General features: G+C 42.3%; 1 protein-coding gene across 2 annotated transcripts; it reads right to left on the reverse strand.

Annotated features, from left to right (window-relative positions):
* Positions 1 to 9,891: 9,891 nt before the first annotated feature.
* Positions 9,892 to 17,332, reverse strand: LOC114046889 (EKC/KEOPS complex subunit LAGE3-like). Of its 2 annotated transcripts, XM_027867494.1 has the most exons (3): positions 17,226 to 17,332; positions 16,136 to 16,380; positions 9,892 to 11,404 (listed from the first exon to the last, which is right to left on the reverse strand). In XM_027867494.1, the coding sequence occupies exon 3, from the start codon at positions 11,400 to 11,402 to the stop codon at positions 11,067 to 11,069; it is 336 nt and encodes a 111-aa protein (XP_027723295.1). In that variant the 5' UTR covers positions 11,403 to 11,404; positions 16,136 to 16,380; positions 17,226 to 17,332; the 3' UTR covers positions 9,892 to 11,066. The 2 variants fall into 2 exon arrangements, with proteins under 2 accessions (XP_027723295.1, XP_027723296.1); XM_027867495.1 differs by lacking the exons at positions 16,136 to 16,380; positions 17,226 to 17,332 and adding an exon at positions 15,598 to 15,638.
* Positions 17,333 to 17,690: the final 358 nt, after the last annotated feature.

A 17,690-nucleotide genomic window follows, 5' to 3' on the forward strand; every position in this document is an offset into this window, starting at 1 on the left:
AAGAAAGAAAGAAAGAAAGAAAGAAAGAAAGAAAGAAAGAAAGAAAGAAAGAAAGAAAGAAAGAAAAAGAAAAATAAAAATAAGAAAATTATACCTCAATTTGCCCTCAGAGTTTATCAGTTCTCTCTGGAGGTGGATAGCATTTTTTCATCATGAGTCCTTTGGAACTGTCTTGGATGATTGTGTTGATTAGAGTGTCCAAGTCTTTCACAATTGATCATCTTTACAACATTGCTGTTACTGTGCACAATGATCTCTGAATTGTCTTACTTCACTTTGTATAAGTTCATAATGGTCTTGCCATGTTTCTTTTCTTCATTTCTTCATTTCTTATAGAACAATAGTACTCCATCACAATCATATATTGTATCTTGTTCAGCCATTCCCCCATTGATGAGCATCCCTTTGATTTCCAATTGATTTCCAATTCTTTGCCATGACAAAAAGAGCTGATGTAAGGACTTTTGTACATATGGGTCCTTTTCCTTTAATCTCTTTGGGATGTAGACCTAGAACTGGTATTACTGGGCCAAAGGGTTTGCAGAGTCTCATGGCCTTTTTGGCATAGTTCCAAATTGCTTTCCAGAATCTTTGGACCAGTTTACTACTCCACTAACAATTCATTAGCGTACCTATTTTTTTTCCTCATCCCCTCCAGCATTTGTCAATTCTGATAGGTGTGAGGTGGTACCTTAGAGTTGTTTTAATTTGCATTTCTCTAATCAATAGTGCTTTAGAGCATTTTTTCATATGACTATAGATAGCTTTGATTTCTTTTTTTGAAAACTGTCCATATCCTTTGACCATTTATAAACTGGGGAATGGCTCTTATTTTTATAAATTTGACTCAATTCTCCATGTATTTAAGAAATGATGCCTTTATCAGATAAACTTGCCATCAAATTTTTTTATACTACTTCATTGTCTATGGTACCTTCTGACAAAATGTAGTTTCCCTAATTATCTCTTCTAATGAGGTCAATTTTTGTTTTTGCTTTGTCTGAGATCATGATTGCTACCCCTCCCTTTTTTTACTTCAGCTGAAGCATATTAGATTCTGCTTCAGCCCTTTATTTTAACTCTGTGCATGTCTTTCTGTTTCAAGTGTGTCTCCTGTAAACAACATATTGTAGGATTCTGGTTTCTAATCCATTCTGCTATGTGCTTTCATTTTATGGGTGAGCTCATTCTACTCACCTTCTCAATTATGATTACTAACTGTATTTCCCTCCATCCCATTTTCTTCTGTTTCTTCTTCTCTCTCTTTTTATCCTGTCCCTCCTCAAAAGTTTATTTTGCTTCTAATTGTGGCTTCCCTTCATCTGCCCTCCCTTTTATCATCCCTTTCCCCTTCTTATATCCCATTCTCCTCCTCTACTGGGTGAGATGGATTTGTATACCCAACTGGTATGTATATATATTCTTCTCTCTTTGAACCAATTCCAAATGAGAGTGAGGTTCAATCATTGCCTGCCACTCCCTCCCCTCATTTTCCCCTCCACTGTAAATATTCTTCCTTATGTGCCTCTTTCATGGGAGATAATTTACCCCATTCTATCTCCTTCTTCCTCCTTTTCCCAGTGAATCCCTCTTTCTCACACCTTTATGCATTCCAATGTAATTGACTCACACCCATGCCCTCTGTGTAAACTCCTTTTACCCGCTCTAATAATGATGAAGTTCTTAGGAATTACAGGAATCATCTTCCCATATAGGAATATAAACATTTAAACTTACTGAGTCCTTTATCATTTCTCTTTATTGTTTACTTTTTATGCTTCTCTTGAGTCTTGTGTTTGAAAATCAAATTTTTCTATTCAGCTCTGGTCTTTTCATCAGGAATGCTTCAAAGTTCTCTATTTCATCGAATGTTTATTTTCCCCCATGAAAGATTATACTAAAATTTTCTGGGTAGGTTATTTGTGTTTATAATCCTAGCTCCTTTGCCTTATGGAATATTATATTTCAAGACTGCCTCTCTTTTAACACAGAAGGCACTAAATCTTGTGTGATCCTAACAGTGGCTCCATGATATTTGAATTATTTCTAGCTGCTTGCAACATTTTCTCCTTGACCTGGGAGTTCTGGAATTTGGCTATAATATTCCTGGGAGTTTTCATGTTGGGACCTCTTTCAGGAAGTGATCAATGGACTCTTTCAATGTCTATTTTACCCTCTAGTTCTAGAATATCAAGGCAGTTTTTCTTGATAATTTCTTGAAAGAGTATGTCTAGGCTCTTTTTTTTTTTTAATCATGACTTTCAGGTAGTCTAATAATTCTTAAATTATCTCTCCTGGATCTATTTTCCAGATCAGTTGTTTTTCCAAATGAGATATTTCCCATTTTTAAAAAATAGAATTTTTAAAATTATTTTTATTTTATTGTTTCTTGCTGTTTCATAAAGTCACTAGCTTCCACTTGCCTGATTCTAATTCTTAAGGAATTATTCATTGAGCTTTTGTACCTCCTTTTCTATTTGGTCAATTCTACTTTTTAAGGAGTTATTTTCTTCAGTGAATTTTTAGACTTCTTTTTCCATTTGGCCAATTCTGCTTTTCAAGGCATTCTTGTCTTCATTGGATTTTTGAGCCTTTTCTTTTCTTTTCTTTTCTTTTTACCATTTGGCCTATTTTGTTTTTTGAAGTGTTATTTTCTTCAGTATTTTTTGTGTGCTTCCTTTACCAAGCTGTTGACTTTTTTCATGATTTTCTTGCATCACTCTAATCTCTTTTCTTTTCTCTCTTTCTTTTTTTCTGAGACAATCAGGGTTAAGTGACTTGCCCAAGGTCACACAACTAGTATCGGGTGTCTGAGGCTAGATTTGAACTCAGGTCCTCCTGACTCCAGGGCCAGTGTTCTATCCACTCTAATCAACTTTCCCAATTTTTCTTCTACCTCTCTTAACTGGTTTTTAAAATCCTTTTACAATCTTTCCATGGCTTGAGACCAATTAATATTTTTCTCTGAGACTTTTGATGTAGCAGTTTTGACTTTGTTTCTGAATTTGTGTTTTGATCTTCCCTGTCACCATAGTAACTTTCTATAGTCAGGATCTTTTTCTGCTGTTTGCTCATTTTTTTCAACATATTTCTTGACTTTTAACTCTATGCTAATATGGAGCCCTGCTTCCAGAGTGGGGAGGGCACCGTCCCAAGTTTCAGGTTTTTTGTGCAGCTATTTGTTTTTTTTTTTGCTTAGGCAGTGGGGTTAAGTGACTTGCCCAGGGTCACACAGCTAGTAAGTGTCAAGTGTTTGGTCTGAGGCCACATTTGAACTCAGGTCTTCCTGACTTCAGGGCCGGTGCTGTATCCACTGGGCCACCTAGCTGCCCCCTGCAGCTATTTTCATAGATAATTCTGGGGACCTGTTTTTCATAGTTCCAAGGCCATATGATCTAGAAAGAGGTGTGTTTACTAATCTTCTGGCCTGCACATAACCACAAGCACTCTTTTTTACCCTAGGGCTGTGACCAGGCCTCTCACTCCCCTGTGGCCACAAGCTCTGGTATGCTCCTCCCAGTGCTCCTCCTCTTCCTGGTACTCAGACCCAAGCCTGTGACCCATATCCAAATATGGGCAATGCAACAGAGTCATGCCTCTGGTGCCAACAAAGGGACCCTTTAATTTCCTTCTGACAAGTTGTCTGAGAGGTCTAGAATCTGCCACTGATTTAGTCGCAGCCAAGGTCTACTTCTGGGTTGCTAGGGCTCAGCCTGCGCTGGACAGCATTCCACTCTCATCCCAGGGAAATAGACCTTTCCTGCTGATCTTCTAAGTTGACGGGAGCTGGAAAATTATTTTACCTTATCCTTCTGTGAGTTCTGCAGTTCCAGAATTTGTTTTGAGGCATAATTTAAAGTTGTTCAGAGGGGTTTGGGGGAGAGCTCAGGTGAGTCCCTGTCTTTACTCTGCCATCTTGGCTCCCCACTTCTAATTTTTAAGGAATTATTTTCTTCAGTGAGCTGTTGTACATCTTTTTCCATTTGGCCAATTCTATTTTTAAGATATTATTTTCTTCAATATTTTTTGTGCCTCTTTTACCAAGATTTTAGTTTTCTTTTTATAATTTTCTTGCATCACTCTAATTTCTTTTCCCAGGTTTTCCTCTGCAATGTTTATCTCTTTCTTTAACTCTTCAAGGAATTCTTGTTCAACTTGTGTCCAATTAGCATTTTTCTTTCAGGCTTTAGTTGTCACTATTTTTAGGTTATTATCCTCTAAGTTTGTGTCTTGGTCTTCTCTGCCACTGTAGTAGCTTTTTATAGTAATTTTGTTTTGTTGTTTGCTCATTTTCCCAGCCTATTTCTTGACTTTGAACTTTATATTAAAGTTGTACTCTACTCACTTGGGGGTGGGGAGGCACTTTCCCAAGTTTGGGCTTTTTCATGCTGCTGTTTTCTGAGCTAGTCGGCAAGTTCTAGGTACTTCCAAGGTGGTATGATCCAGGGAGAGGTGTGGTCACTGCTCTCCTGGTCTGGGCTCTTGTCTTTACCCAGAAAGGTCCCTAAGCACTAGCACTCCCCTCTACCCTGGAACTGCTACCCAGAACTGCTTATGGGCAATAGAGTTGCCAATCAGCACCAGCTGTGCCTGGTGCCAGCAATGGGTCCCCTATAATCTCTGAGCAGTTGTTTGACCCTCTTACTGTCTCTGGGCTGAGAGCTTCTGAAGCTACTGCTGCTGCTGTGGCCACTATTGCTGCTGGTGTATGTGTGCACTCTGGACAGGCCTCCACCCCAGTGTCACAGGCCTCTCCTGCAGACCTCCTAAGTTTTTTTCTTTTGTTGGCAAAAATTGACTTCAGGTGTTACTTCAAAGTTTGAGGGGAATGTTGAGAGAGTTCAGCTGGATTGTTGCCTCTAATCCACCATCTTGACTGCCCCCATGCCTCAGAAACTTACTGGCTATGTGATCCTAGGGAAATCACTTACCCTTTCTCATTCTTAGTTTTTTCATCTGCAAAATGGGAATAATAGCACCTTCCTCCCAGGGTTGTTATGAGGATTATAAGTAACATAAAGTGCTTTGCAAACCTCAAACTGCTAAGTAAATGTTATGGACAATAGATGATGTTATGATGTTTCCACTGTATACTTTGCTTCCTCACATGGTCTTTGCAGGTGGAAGGGAAATAGATAGAGCAGGAGCATGACATTGATAGGCCATTCCTGCTGTTAAGAAGATCTACTCTCCAGAGGACTTTATGAATCCCCCAAAAGTCTACTTTCACAGCATCCTGAGAGAAGGGCAAGTCCACAGCCAAATTAGCACCCACGTTGACTGTAAGGCTCCAGAGAGAGCAGGAAAAATGCTGAGGAATCAGGCCTGCAACCTTATTATCAACATATGAACATCCTCCTTTCTCCTCCACCTTGCCTAAGGCTTTTGGGGGCATATCCTGATGGAGTTGGGAATGAAGTGAACACCCATCTCTGCAGAGCTGACCTTGGAGCTGAGCTTATTCTAAGTATAGACAGGGCAACCAGCCACCTAAGCTCTGAATTGCAGCCATAGGCCTTTTGTATTCCACTAGCTATCTAGTGTTGTCCTTCCATTGCCTTGCACCACATTCACACTGTGTAATCTTGGATAACTGACTGGCTTTATTTGGGTGCACCCAGAGGTTCACATGTCCCTTTTAATATATCCCATACAAATAAAGTTACATTGGCTTGGTCATATAGGTCATTCATAATTACTTTGTTTTATTCTGCATGTTTCATTTATATCTTAATACTTTTTTGAGTCTATGATGAGCAGGTTCTTCCAAAGAGCAGGACCCCCTGAGGCATGGGACCAGGGGCAAGGGCCCCATCTGGAAGAAATTAGGCTTACATCAAAACTTTATACTATATTCCACAATATATGCTAAATTGGTATATGCCATAAAAATTAGAAGCAAAGCAGATCATTATACCTCTCAGAGCTATGGGTAGGAGATAACATTCTTAACTAAACAAGGGATAGAAGCAATTACAAAAAAATAAGATAACTTTAATTATGTGAAATTGAAAAGCTCTTGCACAAACAAAATTAAGTGCCTAATATAAGAAAGTGGACAAATGGGGAAAATATTGTGTCCAATTTCTCTAATAAGGGTTTAACATCCAAAACATATGAGTAATTAACATATATGCAAATAAAGATTTAAAAAGATGAGAATACTTCATGTTGGTGGGGTTGTGGGAAGATAGGTGTGCTAGTGCAATGTTGGTGAAGTTGGGAATCAGTATAACTATTTTAGAAAGCAACTTGGAATTATGCAAATAAAGCAACTAAAATATCCCTACACTTTGAGCCAGAGATAACATCTCTATGCCTATTCCTTGAGGAGGCCATTGATAAGAAGAAAGTCCCCATATAACTAAAATCTTTTTATGATAGAGAACTCAAAGCAAAGTAGATGTCCATAGCCCAGGGAGTGTCTAAATAAACTGTGGTACATGAATGTAATGGAATATTACTAAGCTATAAGAAATGATAGATGTGATAAATATAGAGAAGCATGTAAAGATCTACATGAACTGATGCAGAGTGAAGCAAGCAGAGCCAAGAAAACAACACACACACTGACTATAACAATGTTAATGAAAAGAACCAGACAAAAAATGAATATTGCAAAATTGTAAAGAACAAACATGGCTAAAAAGAAGAGTATGAAAAGATAATCCACATCACCTCTTTGCAGAGGTGGGAGGTCCACAAGTGTTCATATTTACATATTTTGGGGCTTTTTTGATATCTTGAACAGTTTTGTTTTTTTCATTTTTGTCTTTAAAAATATCATTTTTCAAATGGAATGGGAAGGAATAGTGGGAGAAATTGTGGTGATATAAAAAAGACATCAGTAAAAACTTATTTAAAACAAAAAAATTCTTTGTTAAAAGGAATAGCTCTCTGCAAAGGGAGGAGAGGGACAGGGAGAAATCTAGGAAATGTAAAAAGAAAAGATCAATAAAATTTCTTTTTAAATAAGTTTTTATTGATATTTTCTGTTTCCTTCATCACCATAGTATCAATGTATCCCTCTATCTTCTTTTCCCCCCTCTCAGTCCCATAAGACAAATAGTATTTTTTTTTAAGAGAGGAAAAAATTCAATATATCTGATTGCTACATTGAAAAAGTCTGAAAACATGTGTGATGTATAACACCTATCGACCTGCCACCTCCATGAAGGGGTAGACTGAGGGTCTCTTCTCATATTTCTACATTTGAGTCCTTACTTGATCTTTATAGTTTTGTTTCATTTACTTTTGATTTTTTGGTGTGTTGCTGTTCTTCCATTTACATAGTTGAAGTTACTGTGTATATTGTTTTCTTGGCTCTGCTTACTTCATTTTGCATCAGTTCATACAGAGCTTTCCATGATTCTCTATATTCATCACACTCCTCATTTCTTGTTGTTGTTCATTCATTTTAAGTCATGTCTGACTCTTTGTGATGCCATTTGGGGTTTTCTTGGCAAAGATAATGAGGTGTTTTGCCATTTCCTTCTCCAGCTCATTTTACAGATGAGGAACTGAGGTAAATAGGGTTTTAAGTGACTTGCCCAGGGTCACACAGCTAGTAAGTGGCCAGATTTGAACTCAAGTCTTCCTGACCCCAGGCCCAGTGTTCTATACACTGTGCCACCTATCTACCCAGTCATCATTTCTTAAAGCACATTAATATTCCATTATATGTACCACAATTTCTTTAGCCATTCCCCAATTGGTGGGCATTTACTTTGTTTCCAATTCTTAGCTAACACAAAAAGTGTTGTTATAAATATTTTGGAGTATATGGGGATTTTTTTTTCTTATTGATGGCTTCCTTGGAGTATGAGCACAGTAATGGAGTCTCTGGTTCAAAGGGTATGGATGTTTTAGTCACTTTATTTTCAAACTTCCAAATTTCTTTCCAAAGCGGCCTAACAGCTCCATCAACAATGTATTAGTGTGCTTATCTTCCTACAACCCCTCCAACATTGAGTGTTGCCGTTTTTTGGTCATTTTTGTTTATTTGCAGGGTGTGAAGTGAAACCTCGGAGTTGTTTTGATTTGCATTTTTCTTCTTAGTGATTTGAAGCATTTTTTCATGTGGTTGTGAATACTTTGCAGTTCTTTTGAGAACTGCTTATTCATACCTTTTGACCACTTATCTACTGGCGGATGGCGATTAGATAGATAGATAGATAGATATTAGTTATTTTATATCTTGGACACTCTAAAACTTCTATTTAAGGAGGGAGCTTAGCTCATCTCATTTTCTCACCTGGCTGCACTGCTGTTATTGTTCAGCTGTTTAAGTGTTTCAGTCATGTCCAACTCTTCATGATCCATTTGAGGTTTTCTTGGTAAAGATACTAGAGTTTTTTTTGGCATTTCCTTCTCCAGCTCATTACAAAAGAGGAAACTGAGGCAAACAGGGTTAAGTGACTTAAGTGCCCAGGGTCACACAGCCAGTAAGTGAAGTCATATTTGAACTCAAGATCCGTCTTCCTGACTCCAGGCTCAGCAATCCATCCACTGCGCCACCTAGTGGCCCACCTGGCACATTGTAAACACAATGTTTATTGACTATTGATTGACACAGAGAGAGCAGGAGAAGCAGGTCTGGGGATTAGTGGATCTGTGTTCTCACCATAACCTTCAAGAATAGATTTGAATGTAGAATAAAAAGGAGACAGTCAAAGCAAAGTTTTGTTTTCTTATTTTAAGACAAGCCAGAGGGGGCTGCGAAGTGACATAGAGGATAGAACCGGCCCTGGAGTCAGGAGGACCTGGAGTAGGAGAAAGACCCCTTGGAATAACAGTGCCATGTCTCTCTCCTGCCCAACCTCCCCCTCCCACCACTGGACTTGTCCCCATAGCCATCATCCAGGGGAACAAGCCCTGTGGAGGAGCCGGCCATACTTACCAACTGCCAACCACAGGGCCTAGCTAAAGCAGTAAGGCACCCTGGCAGAGACAAGACCAAAAGGTCAGGCCATGGCAAACCACTTCCACCACCTCTCCTCTGACCCTGATGGAGAAAGCCCAGGATGCTGAGCCCAAGAACTGCAGAAAGAGCAGCACCATCATCCCAGACCACCAACCCAGCTCCCACAGCTGCCATCCTACAAATCGTCATTTGGTAACATAACTGCTTCTGCAGGTGCTTCAGCCCCCACCTTCTTTTTTCAGTGAGGCAATTAGGGTTAAGTGACTTGCCCAGAGTCACACAGCTAGTGAGTGTTATGTGTCTGGGGCCGAATCTGAACTCAAGACCTCCTGACTCCAGGGCCGGTACTCTATCCACTGTGCCACCTAGCTACCCCCAGCCCCCACCTTCTTAGCACCTGCAGCTTTCACATACCTAGAAATTTCTAATCACCAAAGTCCTCAGTTATCAAACAGTTGTGTCAGGAATTAGATATTATTTTTTTCAGTGGAAATATTAAATAAAATGCATTACCAACCATTCACTGTGCTGCTGCAGCCTAAGACTACAGGGCCTTTCCAAATGACTGGAACCTCCCGTGTTGTCTCCTATTGGAATGTGAGCTTCTTGAAAGCCGAGTCTTGCTTTTCTACTTAAAGCCCACGCCCCACCTCCCCACCCCACACGGAGCACAGTGCTGCTATACAGAAGTGCTTACTAAATGTTTTTTCAAGTGTTCATTTCTGTTTGCCATTTGTTTTCCTTACAAAAGCAGTAGGAAGTACAAGTAGTGTTATTCCCATTTTTCAGATGGAGACTGAAGTTGCCAAAGTGGATTTATCCATGGATGTGCTTCACTTGGTCAACTGTTCCTGAAAGAGACAAGTGAGGAACTGACACCCTCCTTTCTCAGACAGTAACTTTCAGATCTTGAGGTACTAGATGCCAGGGCACACAATGCACTTGAACTCCAACGAATAAAGACACAATTTGGTTTGAAAGAGGGAAAATTTAATGAGGAATCTGAAACGATATGGACTTTTGAGGGAATTATCCAGCTCAACACAAACACGAAAAGCCATCAAAGCTATAAATTCAAAAGATTTTCTGAACAATGTCGAGACCTGACTGTTCTGCAAAAAGAATTCTGTTCCCTCTCCTGGACCCTGCTGCACCTCCTACCCTTAAAGAAAGGAGAGGGAGGCAAGGGGCAGGAAGAAGGAAGGGGTAAAGAACCACAGGGAAGGAAGGACAAGGACAGTGGGCGAGAGAAAAGAAGGGGAAAGAGAGTGAGTGAGCTGGAGCACGGCACTCCTTCGAGCTCCTCTGTGTGCAGGGGTTGGGGGGAGGGGGGAGGGAGGAGGGAGGAGAGGAAGGACCCCAATGCAGGCAGCTATTGTTCCACCCACAAGAAAACAACTATGTATTCCATTCTGATCAGGAAGAGAAGGGCCAAAAGAGGCTGAGGGGAAATCCGATGCATTGCTAAGTCCTTCCAACTACTCCCATCATTCAACAAACATTTATCAAGTGCTCACTATGTTGCAGGCACTATGCTAAAGGACAGGGATAAAAAAACAAATCGAAACAGTACCTCCTCCCAAGGAGCTTACATTCTAATGGGAGGAACAACATGCACACGTATAAGTATTTACAATCTTCCTTCCTCCTTACTAGATCATCTCTAGCCTATTCACCAACTGTCCCCAAGGGTTAAAGGCAACCCTGACACCCCCAGAAAAATAACATAAAAAACCCCCACATCTTCTGCAATTCAAGTTCTAAGTCAAATTTGATGTCCATAATGGGAGAAAGCAGAGGGTTGACTGCTCTTTATTAAGGGATCAGTCAGTGTGGGGTCTATGTGTGTTCGTATAATGAGATTTATTTTTCTGCAACAAGCTTATACTGGAGTGGGCAACTGGAACCAGGATCCCTCCTGCTCCAACTTCCATCTCCTTGGTTGAAGACAAACAGATATTCAAAGCTGGGTGACTTTACAGGGGAGGGGAGTAAGCAGGGAAGGAAGCTGGGGAGGGGTCTTTCCCATATTTTCTAAGCTAAGTCTTTTTATTAGCTTTTCCTCATTGGGGGAGAGGGGATGACAGCTGTGGGGGTACTAGGGCCTGGGCCTGAAGCACAAGACTGGGTTGGGGGAGGTGTCTCAGTGGGGCTCTGGGGGCCCAAAACGCTCCATGGTCTGCAGCACCAGAGCCAGATAGTCCAAGAACGTGGTTATAGAGGCTCGGAAGAACCGTGCTTCTTCTGCTCTCCAGTGGAGAACCAATTTGTTCCCAATGACGGTTAGCTCCCGCTGGACACCACTCCGGCGAGGCTCAGGATCTGGGTCCAAAGAGCGGCATGCAATCTCTGCTTCCAGAGGGGATGGGAAGGGGATTGACAGAGAGAAGTCATAGAAGCCACGGCCATGGCTGTCTATTGTGGAGCTGCTGTCTCCTCCGGGGCCTGGGTGGCGTGGCCTTTGGATGGATGCCTCCATGCCTGAAAAGTCAATTTTGCATCAAAAAAAGTCCAACCCTGTTAATGACAGAAATCCACTTCCTCAATCAAGAATAAAAGAGTGGGTCCAACCACTGAGGGTTGTCCCAATCAAACCAGAATCTGCACAGAGATGACTGCGTGGGTTGTGGTTAGGTGTGTGACTTCATTTCCAGAATGAGACAAGGTCTGGGACCCCAGGGTGGCCCACATCTGTTTGGGTCCACTGATGGTTTGCATGTTATCAATAAACCTCACATTTATCTTAGAGTTAAGTGTGGTTGTGGCTGTTCCTTGAAATACTGGACCAATGAATCTGGAATCAAAAGGAGGATATCAAGGAATAACGAACGAAAGCTGACACGTATCCAGTGCTTTAAAGTTTGGAAAGTGCTTTACATAAACTATCTTATTTCAGCCTCATAACAGCTTTATGAAGGAGGTGCTATCATTATCACCCCATTTTGTAGATGAGGAAACTAAGACTCAGAGAGGTTTAGTGCCTTAACCATAGTCACACAGACACAAAGGATCAGGAGAAGGACTGGAGCCTCGCTCTTGCTGATGCCAAGCAGCATCTAGCCACTCTGCGGTGCTGCCTCAGAGTACACCTCCCTGAGCTGCCTCATTTAGGCTGGCGACTTCTTAGGACCAGGAGTGTATCTGCCTGGGAATCCAGAAACAAAGAAGCACTCTGACCCATGGTTTCCTGTTACCAAACAGCTTCTTAAACCATCTCCCTGGCTGGATGGATCAGAGAAGAATGACCCCTTAGGGTCAGCGAATTGGCAGAAACTATGATAGAAGATGAGCTGATCATCCGAGCACTGAGGTTACAGAGGAGATTGGCTGCTTTTGATGTTGACTGGCCAGTTATAGTTTAAAACTGCACTGAGACTCTGGTGACACTTTGAATAGATATATATTGCCCCCCCCTTAGAACGTAAGCTCCTTGAGGGCAGAGAGGGTTTCTTTTTTTCTGTGTAACCCCAGTGCCTTATCACGCGCATGGCACATAGGTGAAGGATTATGGAGATTTTTGCAAATTTACTCATCAGGAAGAGTCTATTTATGCAAAGTTCTTTACAAACAGTGAACCAAAGGATGTCTGAATCTGACTTTCAGCACTTTTCCTGTTTGCATTTTTGTGCTTTTAATATTACTTTACAGACACACAAAAAATATGTATTTGTTGAAAAGAGTCCCACCTCTGATGCTTAACTGCTCAGTGCCTCTAAACTGCACAGCAGGAACGATCTGCACTGCAGAAGTCTCTGCGCTAGAAGCTCCCTGTACCAATAAAATCTCAGGTCCCATCCAAAAACTGAATTTGATTGGGCGCAAATTACAACGAATCCAAGGGTCACAGATTTAGAGCTGAAAGGGACTGAGAGACCATGTAGTGCCTTCAGCCCATCCTCACACTGCATGATAGCTAGGCCTTTGCATTCACTAGCCTGGTTACCCTGTTTTGGATACACTCAAGGTCAGCAATGTCTTCCCTGAAATGTGATGCCTAGAACTGAGCACAGTATTGCAGACACCCTGACCAAGGCTGAGTACAGCAGGACCTACTTTGTGTGGACACTAAGACACTAAATTAAACCCAAGGTTACATTAGCTTTTTTTGGCTGACATATCACACTGTTGATGAAGTCTACTAAAACCTCAAGATCTTTTTCAAACAAACTACTATCTATTTTATTGTCCTCCTCAATCTTGTACTTGCGAAGTTGATTTTTGGAGCCCATGGGTAACCTCAAATTTACCCCTCTTCAATTCATATTTATCACCCAATTAAGATTCTGGTAGCTGTTAATCTACCCACCTACCTCCAGGACACTCTTTCTTCCTCAATGAATTCAGTGCCTTGCTCATACTCTTTCTCTCTTCCCCAACTCCTGCCCTCATCATACTAGGTGATGATGTCAACATACAAACTGATATTCCCTCAAACACCCTAACTTCCCAGTTTCTCAACTTACTCATTTCCCAAGACCTATTCCCCCACCCTGCCTTAGCTACACAGAAAGGTAGTTTATACTCTCGATCATGCCATTAGCCACAAATGTTCCACCACTTTCATGTACTCTGAAATTTCCTATCATTCCATCTTTCTCTCTGTCCTACAACCTTTAAGCCTGATCTTTCCCCTCACTGTGACCTCCAACCCTGCCCCCCCTTCAGTTCTTTCCTAGGCCATCACACTGTACTAAGTCCTCACTCTTCCCTCCCCATCATGACCACTGCAACTTTAGGCAAGAGGCCCTAGCACCTTTACCCAACCACAGATCTTGCCCTGCCAAGCCCCAGATGTGGATCACTCTCACCATCTGTTGCTTTCATGCCTATTCACAAGCTGGTGAACTAAAGAAATTGTTTGGGTTTGGCCTCCCTTCTGCCACCACTCTGGTAAAGGCCCTCATCACCTCATGCCTTCACTTTTGCAACAGCCTTCTGGTTAGTTTCTCTGTCTCAAGTCTCTTCTCATCCTCCACTCAGCTGTCAAAGTGATCTTCTAAAAGCCTAGATCTGACCATGTCACCCCCGCCTCCCACTTGATAAACTCCAGTGGTTCCCTACGATCTTATACCTCACTTCTCCACACCTACTTTGTGATTCAGTGACACTAGCCCTGTCTGTTGTTGTTTAGCTGGGACTGGAAAGAGTTTTTCAATTCTTTGTGACCCCATTTGGGTTTTCTTGGCAAAGATACTGGAGTGGTTTGCTACTTCCTTCTTCAGTTCATTTTACAGATGAGGAAACTGAGGCAAACAGGGTTAAATGACTTGCCCAGGGTCACACAGTTAGTAAGTGACTGAGGCTAGATTTGAATTCAGGAAAATGAGTCTTCCTGACTCCAGGCTAAGTATCAGCTAAAATACCACCATCTACAGGAAGCCTTTCCTAGTCCTTAATGCTAGTGTCTTTTCTCTGAGATTATCTCCAACTTAACTTGCATGTATCTTGTTAGTATGTAGTTTTTTTGCATGCGTGTTGTCTCTCAATTAAACTGTGAGATCATTAAGTACAGGCATTCTTTTTGCCTTTCTTTGTATCCCCAGCACTTTGCATGCTACCTGACACACAGCAGGCACTAGATAAATGTTTGCTGGCTTGACTGGATGTTTACTACTACATGGAATTACCATGCTGCTATGCTAGATGCTTCCCCCAATCATCTTCCCTTCTCTTCATCCCTTTTACTCAGTCAGTTACCACTTTTGCACAAAACAGTTTTGATGTCTCTTCTCCTCTTAACAACCCTACATGGCTCCTCTCTAACTCCAACACAAAACCCAGTGTCAAAGTCTATAGTCTGACCCCACCTCACAGGTCCAACCTTATCTCCCACTATCCCCCAACAGAAGTCCAATTTAGCTCCAGCCAAGCCTGCACCTCATCCCTGATTCTCTCAAACCCAACACACTCCTTCCTCCTCCTACTCCCCAGAAGTTTGGCTAGCCTCCACAATCTCTTCTCTAATTATCCAAACCCCTATCCATTATTCAGAGTAAGGCCCTCCTTGACAACCCATGGTCTCTAATCTTGCACCTATAAGGTCATGGAGGACTACCTGTCACAACCATCCATTTTGAATAAATGTGAGTAAAGAACACAGAGGGAGGTAAAGAGGCAACTGATGAGAATATCTTATGGAGCATCTACGAGAACAGGCTCAGTCTCCAGAGGAATTCAACTTGGATTAAGGTATCTAGATGGAACTTCACTATGTAGAGAAGTCAAGTGTCCAAACTCAAATCTGCCTCTAGTCTTGGCTATGTAACCAACTACTGTGAGACCCTAAGCAAGTCACTTAATCCCTCAGGAACAAGTTCTTTTTTTTTTTGCAAAATGAGAGAAAAATGCTTGCCTACCTGTCCAAGAGACTTTTGTGAAGACACAATAGGAATAAAAACATGAAAGTACTTTGAGCAGTTAAAAGATAAGTTCACACACCAGATATTTCAGGGCAAGAATGTCAGAGGCCTTTAAGGAGAAAGACATGGAAAAGGGATGGGGTAATTGGGCTGTCAACCAATGGGAAAAGGTCATCTCTGATCTCTACAGCAGGAATTCTTAACTTTTCTTTATGTAAAATGCCCCTTTGGATCTCCTTCTCAGAATAATGTTTTTAAATGCATAAAACAAAATAGCAATACAAAAGGAAATCAATTATGTTGAAATATACTTACCAAAATACTTTTGAAAACAAGTTCACCAGGTTAAGAACCTCTCTACTCAGCTGTGTGACCCTGGGCAACTCACTTAACCCCAATTGCCTAAAAAAAAAAAAAAAAAAAAAAAAAGAACTTCTCTACTCTAAAGGATATCTTATAGCATAGGGAGCACTGGGATCAAGGATGTGATAAATAAGAAGCCCAAAGTGACACTCTCACTCATTTGTTAAATCTATTGATATCCTAATGACAGGGAAGACTCCTTTCCTTATTATTACCTACTCAGAGGCCCTTCCCCTAAAGTAGAGATGCAGCATGACTTAAGAGCCTTCCTAGAGTCAAGTAAAATAGAGATTTGATTACCAGCTTCCTATACTTAAGTAGCTTTGATGACCTCCCTGAAACTTTCTGGGCTTCAATTTCCACATATAAAAAATGGGGAAAATACCTATACACAGTGTGGTTAGGAGAATCAAATAAGGTATGTAAAGCACTTTGTCACTGATAGGATGCTATCCTCCCCCCTCCCCAAATACCTCAGTTAACTTCTCACCTCTCTCCCCAAGCAGGTGAGGCTGATCCTCCAGGTTCACTCTCCTCACTGGTCCAATGACTTCCCTGATCTTCCCCAGGTAAGAAGGGTGGGAACAACTTCAGCACCAAGGTGTATCACTTCTTGTGATTCTCTGGGGAAACTCTTGACAGGAGATCTGAAATCAAGGCTGTCTCCTTCTAGATGGATTCAAGCTTCTTCCACCGCCTTCATCTCGGCTGCTCCACTGAAGCCAAGACCTGGGGCTAAAGGGCAGAGTCACTTTAGTCAGGTCTTTCTCCCCCGGGCCAGATATCTCTTCTCAGCAAGGAACTCTCCCTCTTTCATCCCGGCTTAGGCTAAGTTTGGAGGCAGCTGGGTGGCTCGGTGGATACAGAGCTAGTTGGAAGACCTCAATTCAAATCCAGCCTCACTTACTTGCCGTGTGACCCTAGGCAAGTCACTTAATCTCTGTTTGCCTTTATCCACTGGAGAAGGAAATGGCAAACCACTCCAGGATCTTTGCCAAGAAAACCCCAAAGAAAAGTTGGACGAGGCTGAATGACTGATCAACAGCAGCAGCAAGCCGAACAACAACAATGGGACAATATTATCAGTCTGGAGCAAAGGCCCTGAAGAAATGCCAAGAGACACAGACACGCACACACATTCACCAGCCATACTGGGAACACCAAGCAGCCAAAGCAGGCAATACCAGCAGAGGCGCCGGGCCCAGAGAGCTAAGAACGGCCGGCCGGCCCGCACTGCGCAAGCGCCGGCTGCGGGCTCCTCGGAAACCTGGGCACACTCGCCCAGGCCTCCGCTGTGCGGAGGGCCTCACGCCTGGGACACCCCGATTCTCACGGTGTGGACGTTAGCCCGCAAACCCACACACATCGACAGAACGCAATCACACAACCGCGAAAAGACACAACTCAGGCACTAGCTCACAAACTCACACCCGCATTGACAGAACGTGATCACGCACGGGAAAATATGCAACCGCACACGACAGGACAGGTCACGCACACAGCACGCGCACAAACGCACGCACGCGCATTCACAAGCTCGCCATCTCCCCCACGACACAGCTCACACACACTTAGCATACCGTCTGGGCGGGGGCCCTCCCGCGGGTTCGCCAGAGCCGCCCCCACGTGCCCCCGCAACCCGGAGATCAAAGGCGGCCAATGCTCCCGAGAAACCCGCTGAGCCGCGGAGGTCGCTGGGAAACTGCCTTTGGGAGCAGCCGGGTCACAGCCCAGAGGATTCTGGGAATCGTAGTTCCCCGGGTCACTCTGCACAAGCGTATTTTCGTATCGATCGGGGTACCTTCCCTTTTCTCCTTAGTTATATGGTCTCTGGCTTTCACAGGGATGATCTGCATGTGAACTTCCGCGACCGTGACTGATGGTAATATTAACCAATCATATTTATATAGCTCTTTAAAGTTTGAAAAGCTCTTTTCATCCATTAGCGCATATGTGAAAATGCATCTAACACATTCTTGCTAGTAGACACTCATTGTTAAATTTTATGTCAGTCAATAAACAATCAACATTTATTAACAGCCTAC

The sequence above is a fragment of the Vombatus ursinus genome, unplaced genomic scaffold (assembly GCF_900497805.2).
Source record: "Vombatus ursinus unplaced genomic scaffold, bare-nosed wombat genome assembly UNPS02014786.1, whole genome shotgun sequence".
Lineage (NCBI taxonomy): Eukaryota > Metazoa > Chordata > Mammalia > Diprotodontia > Vombatidae > Vombatus > Vombatus ursinus.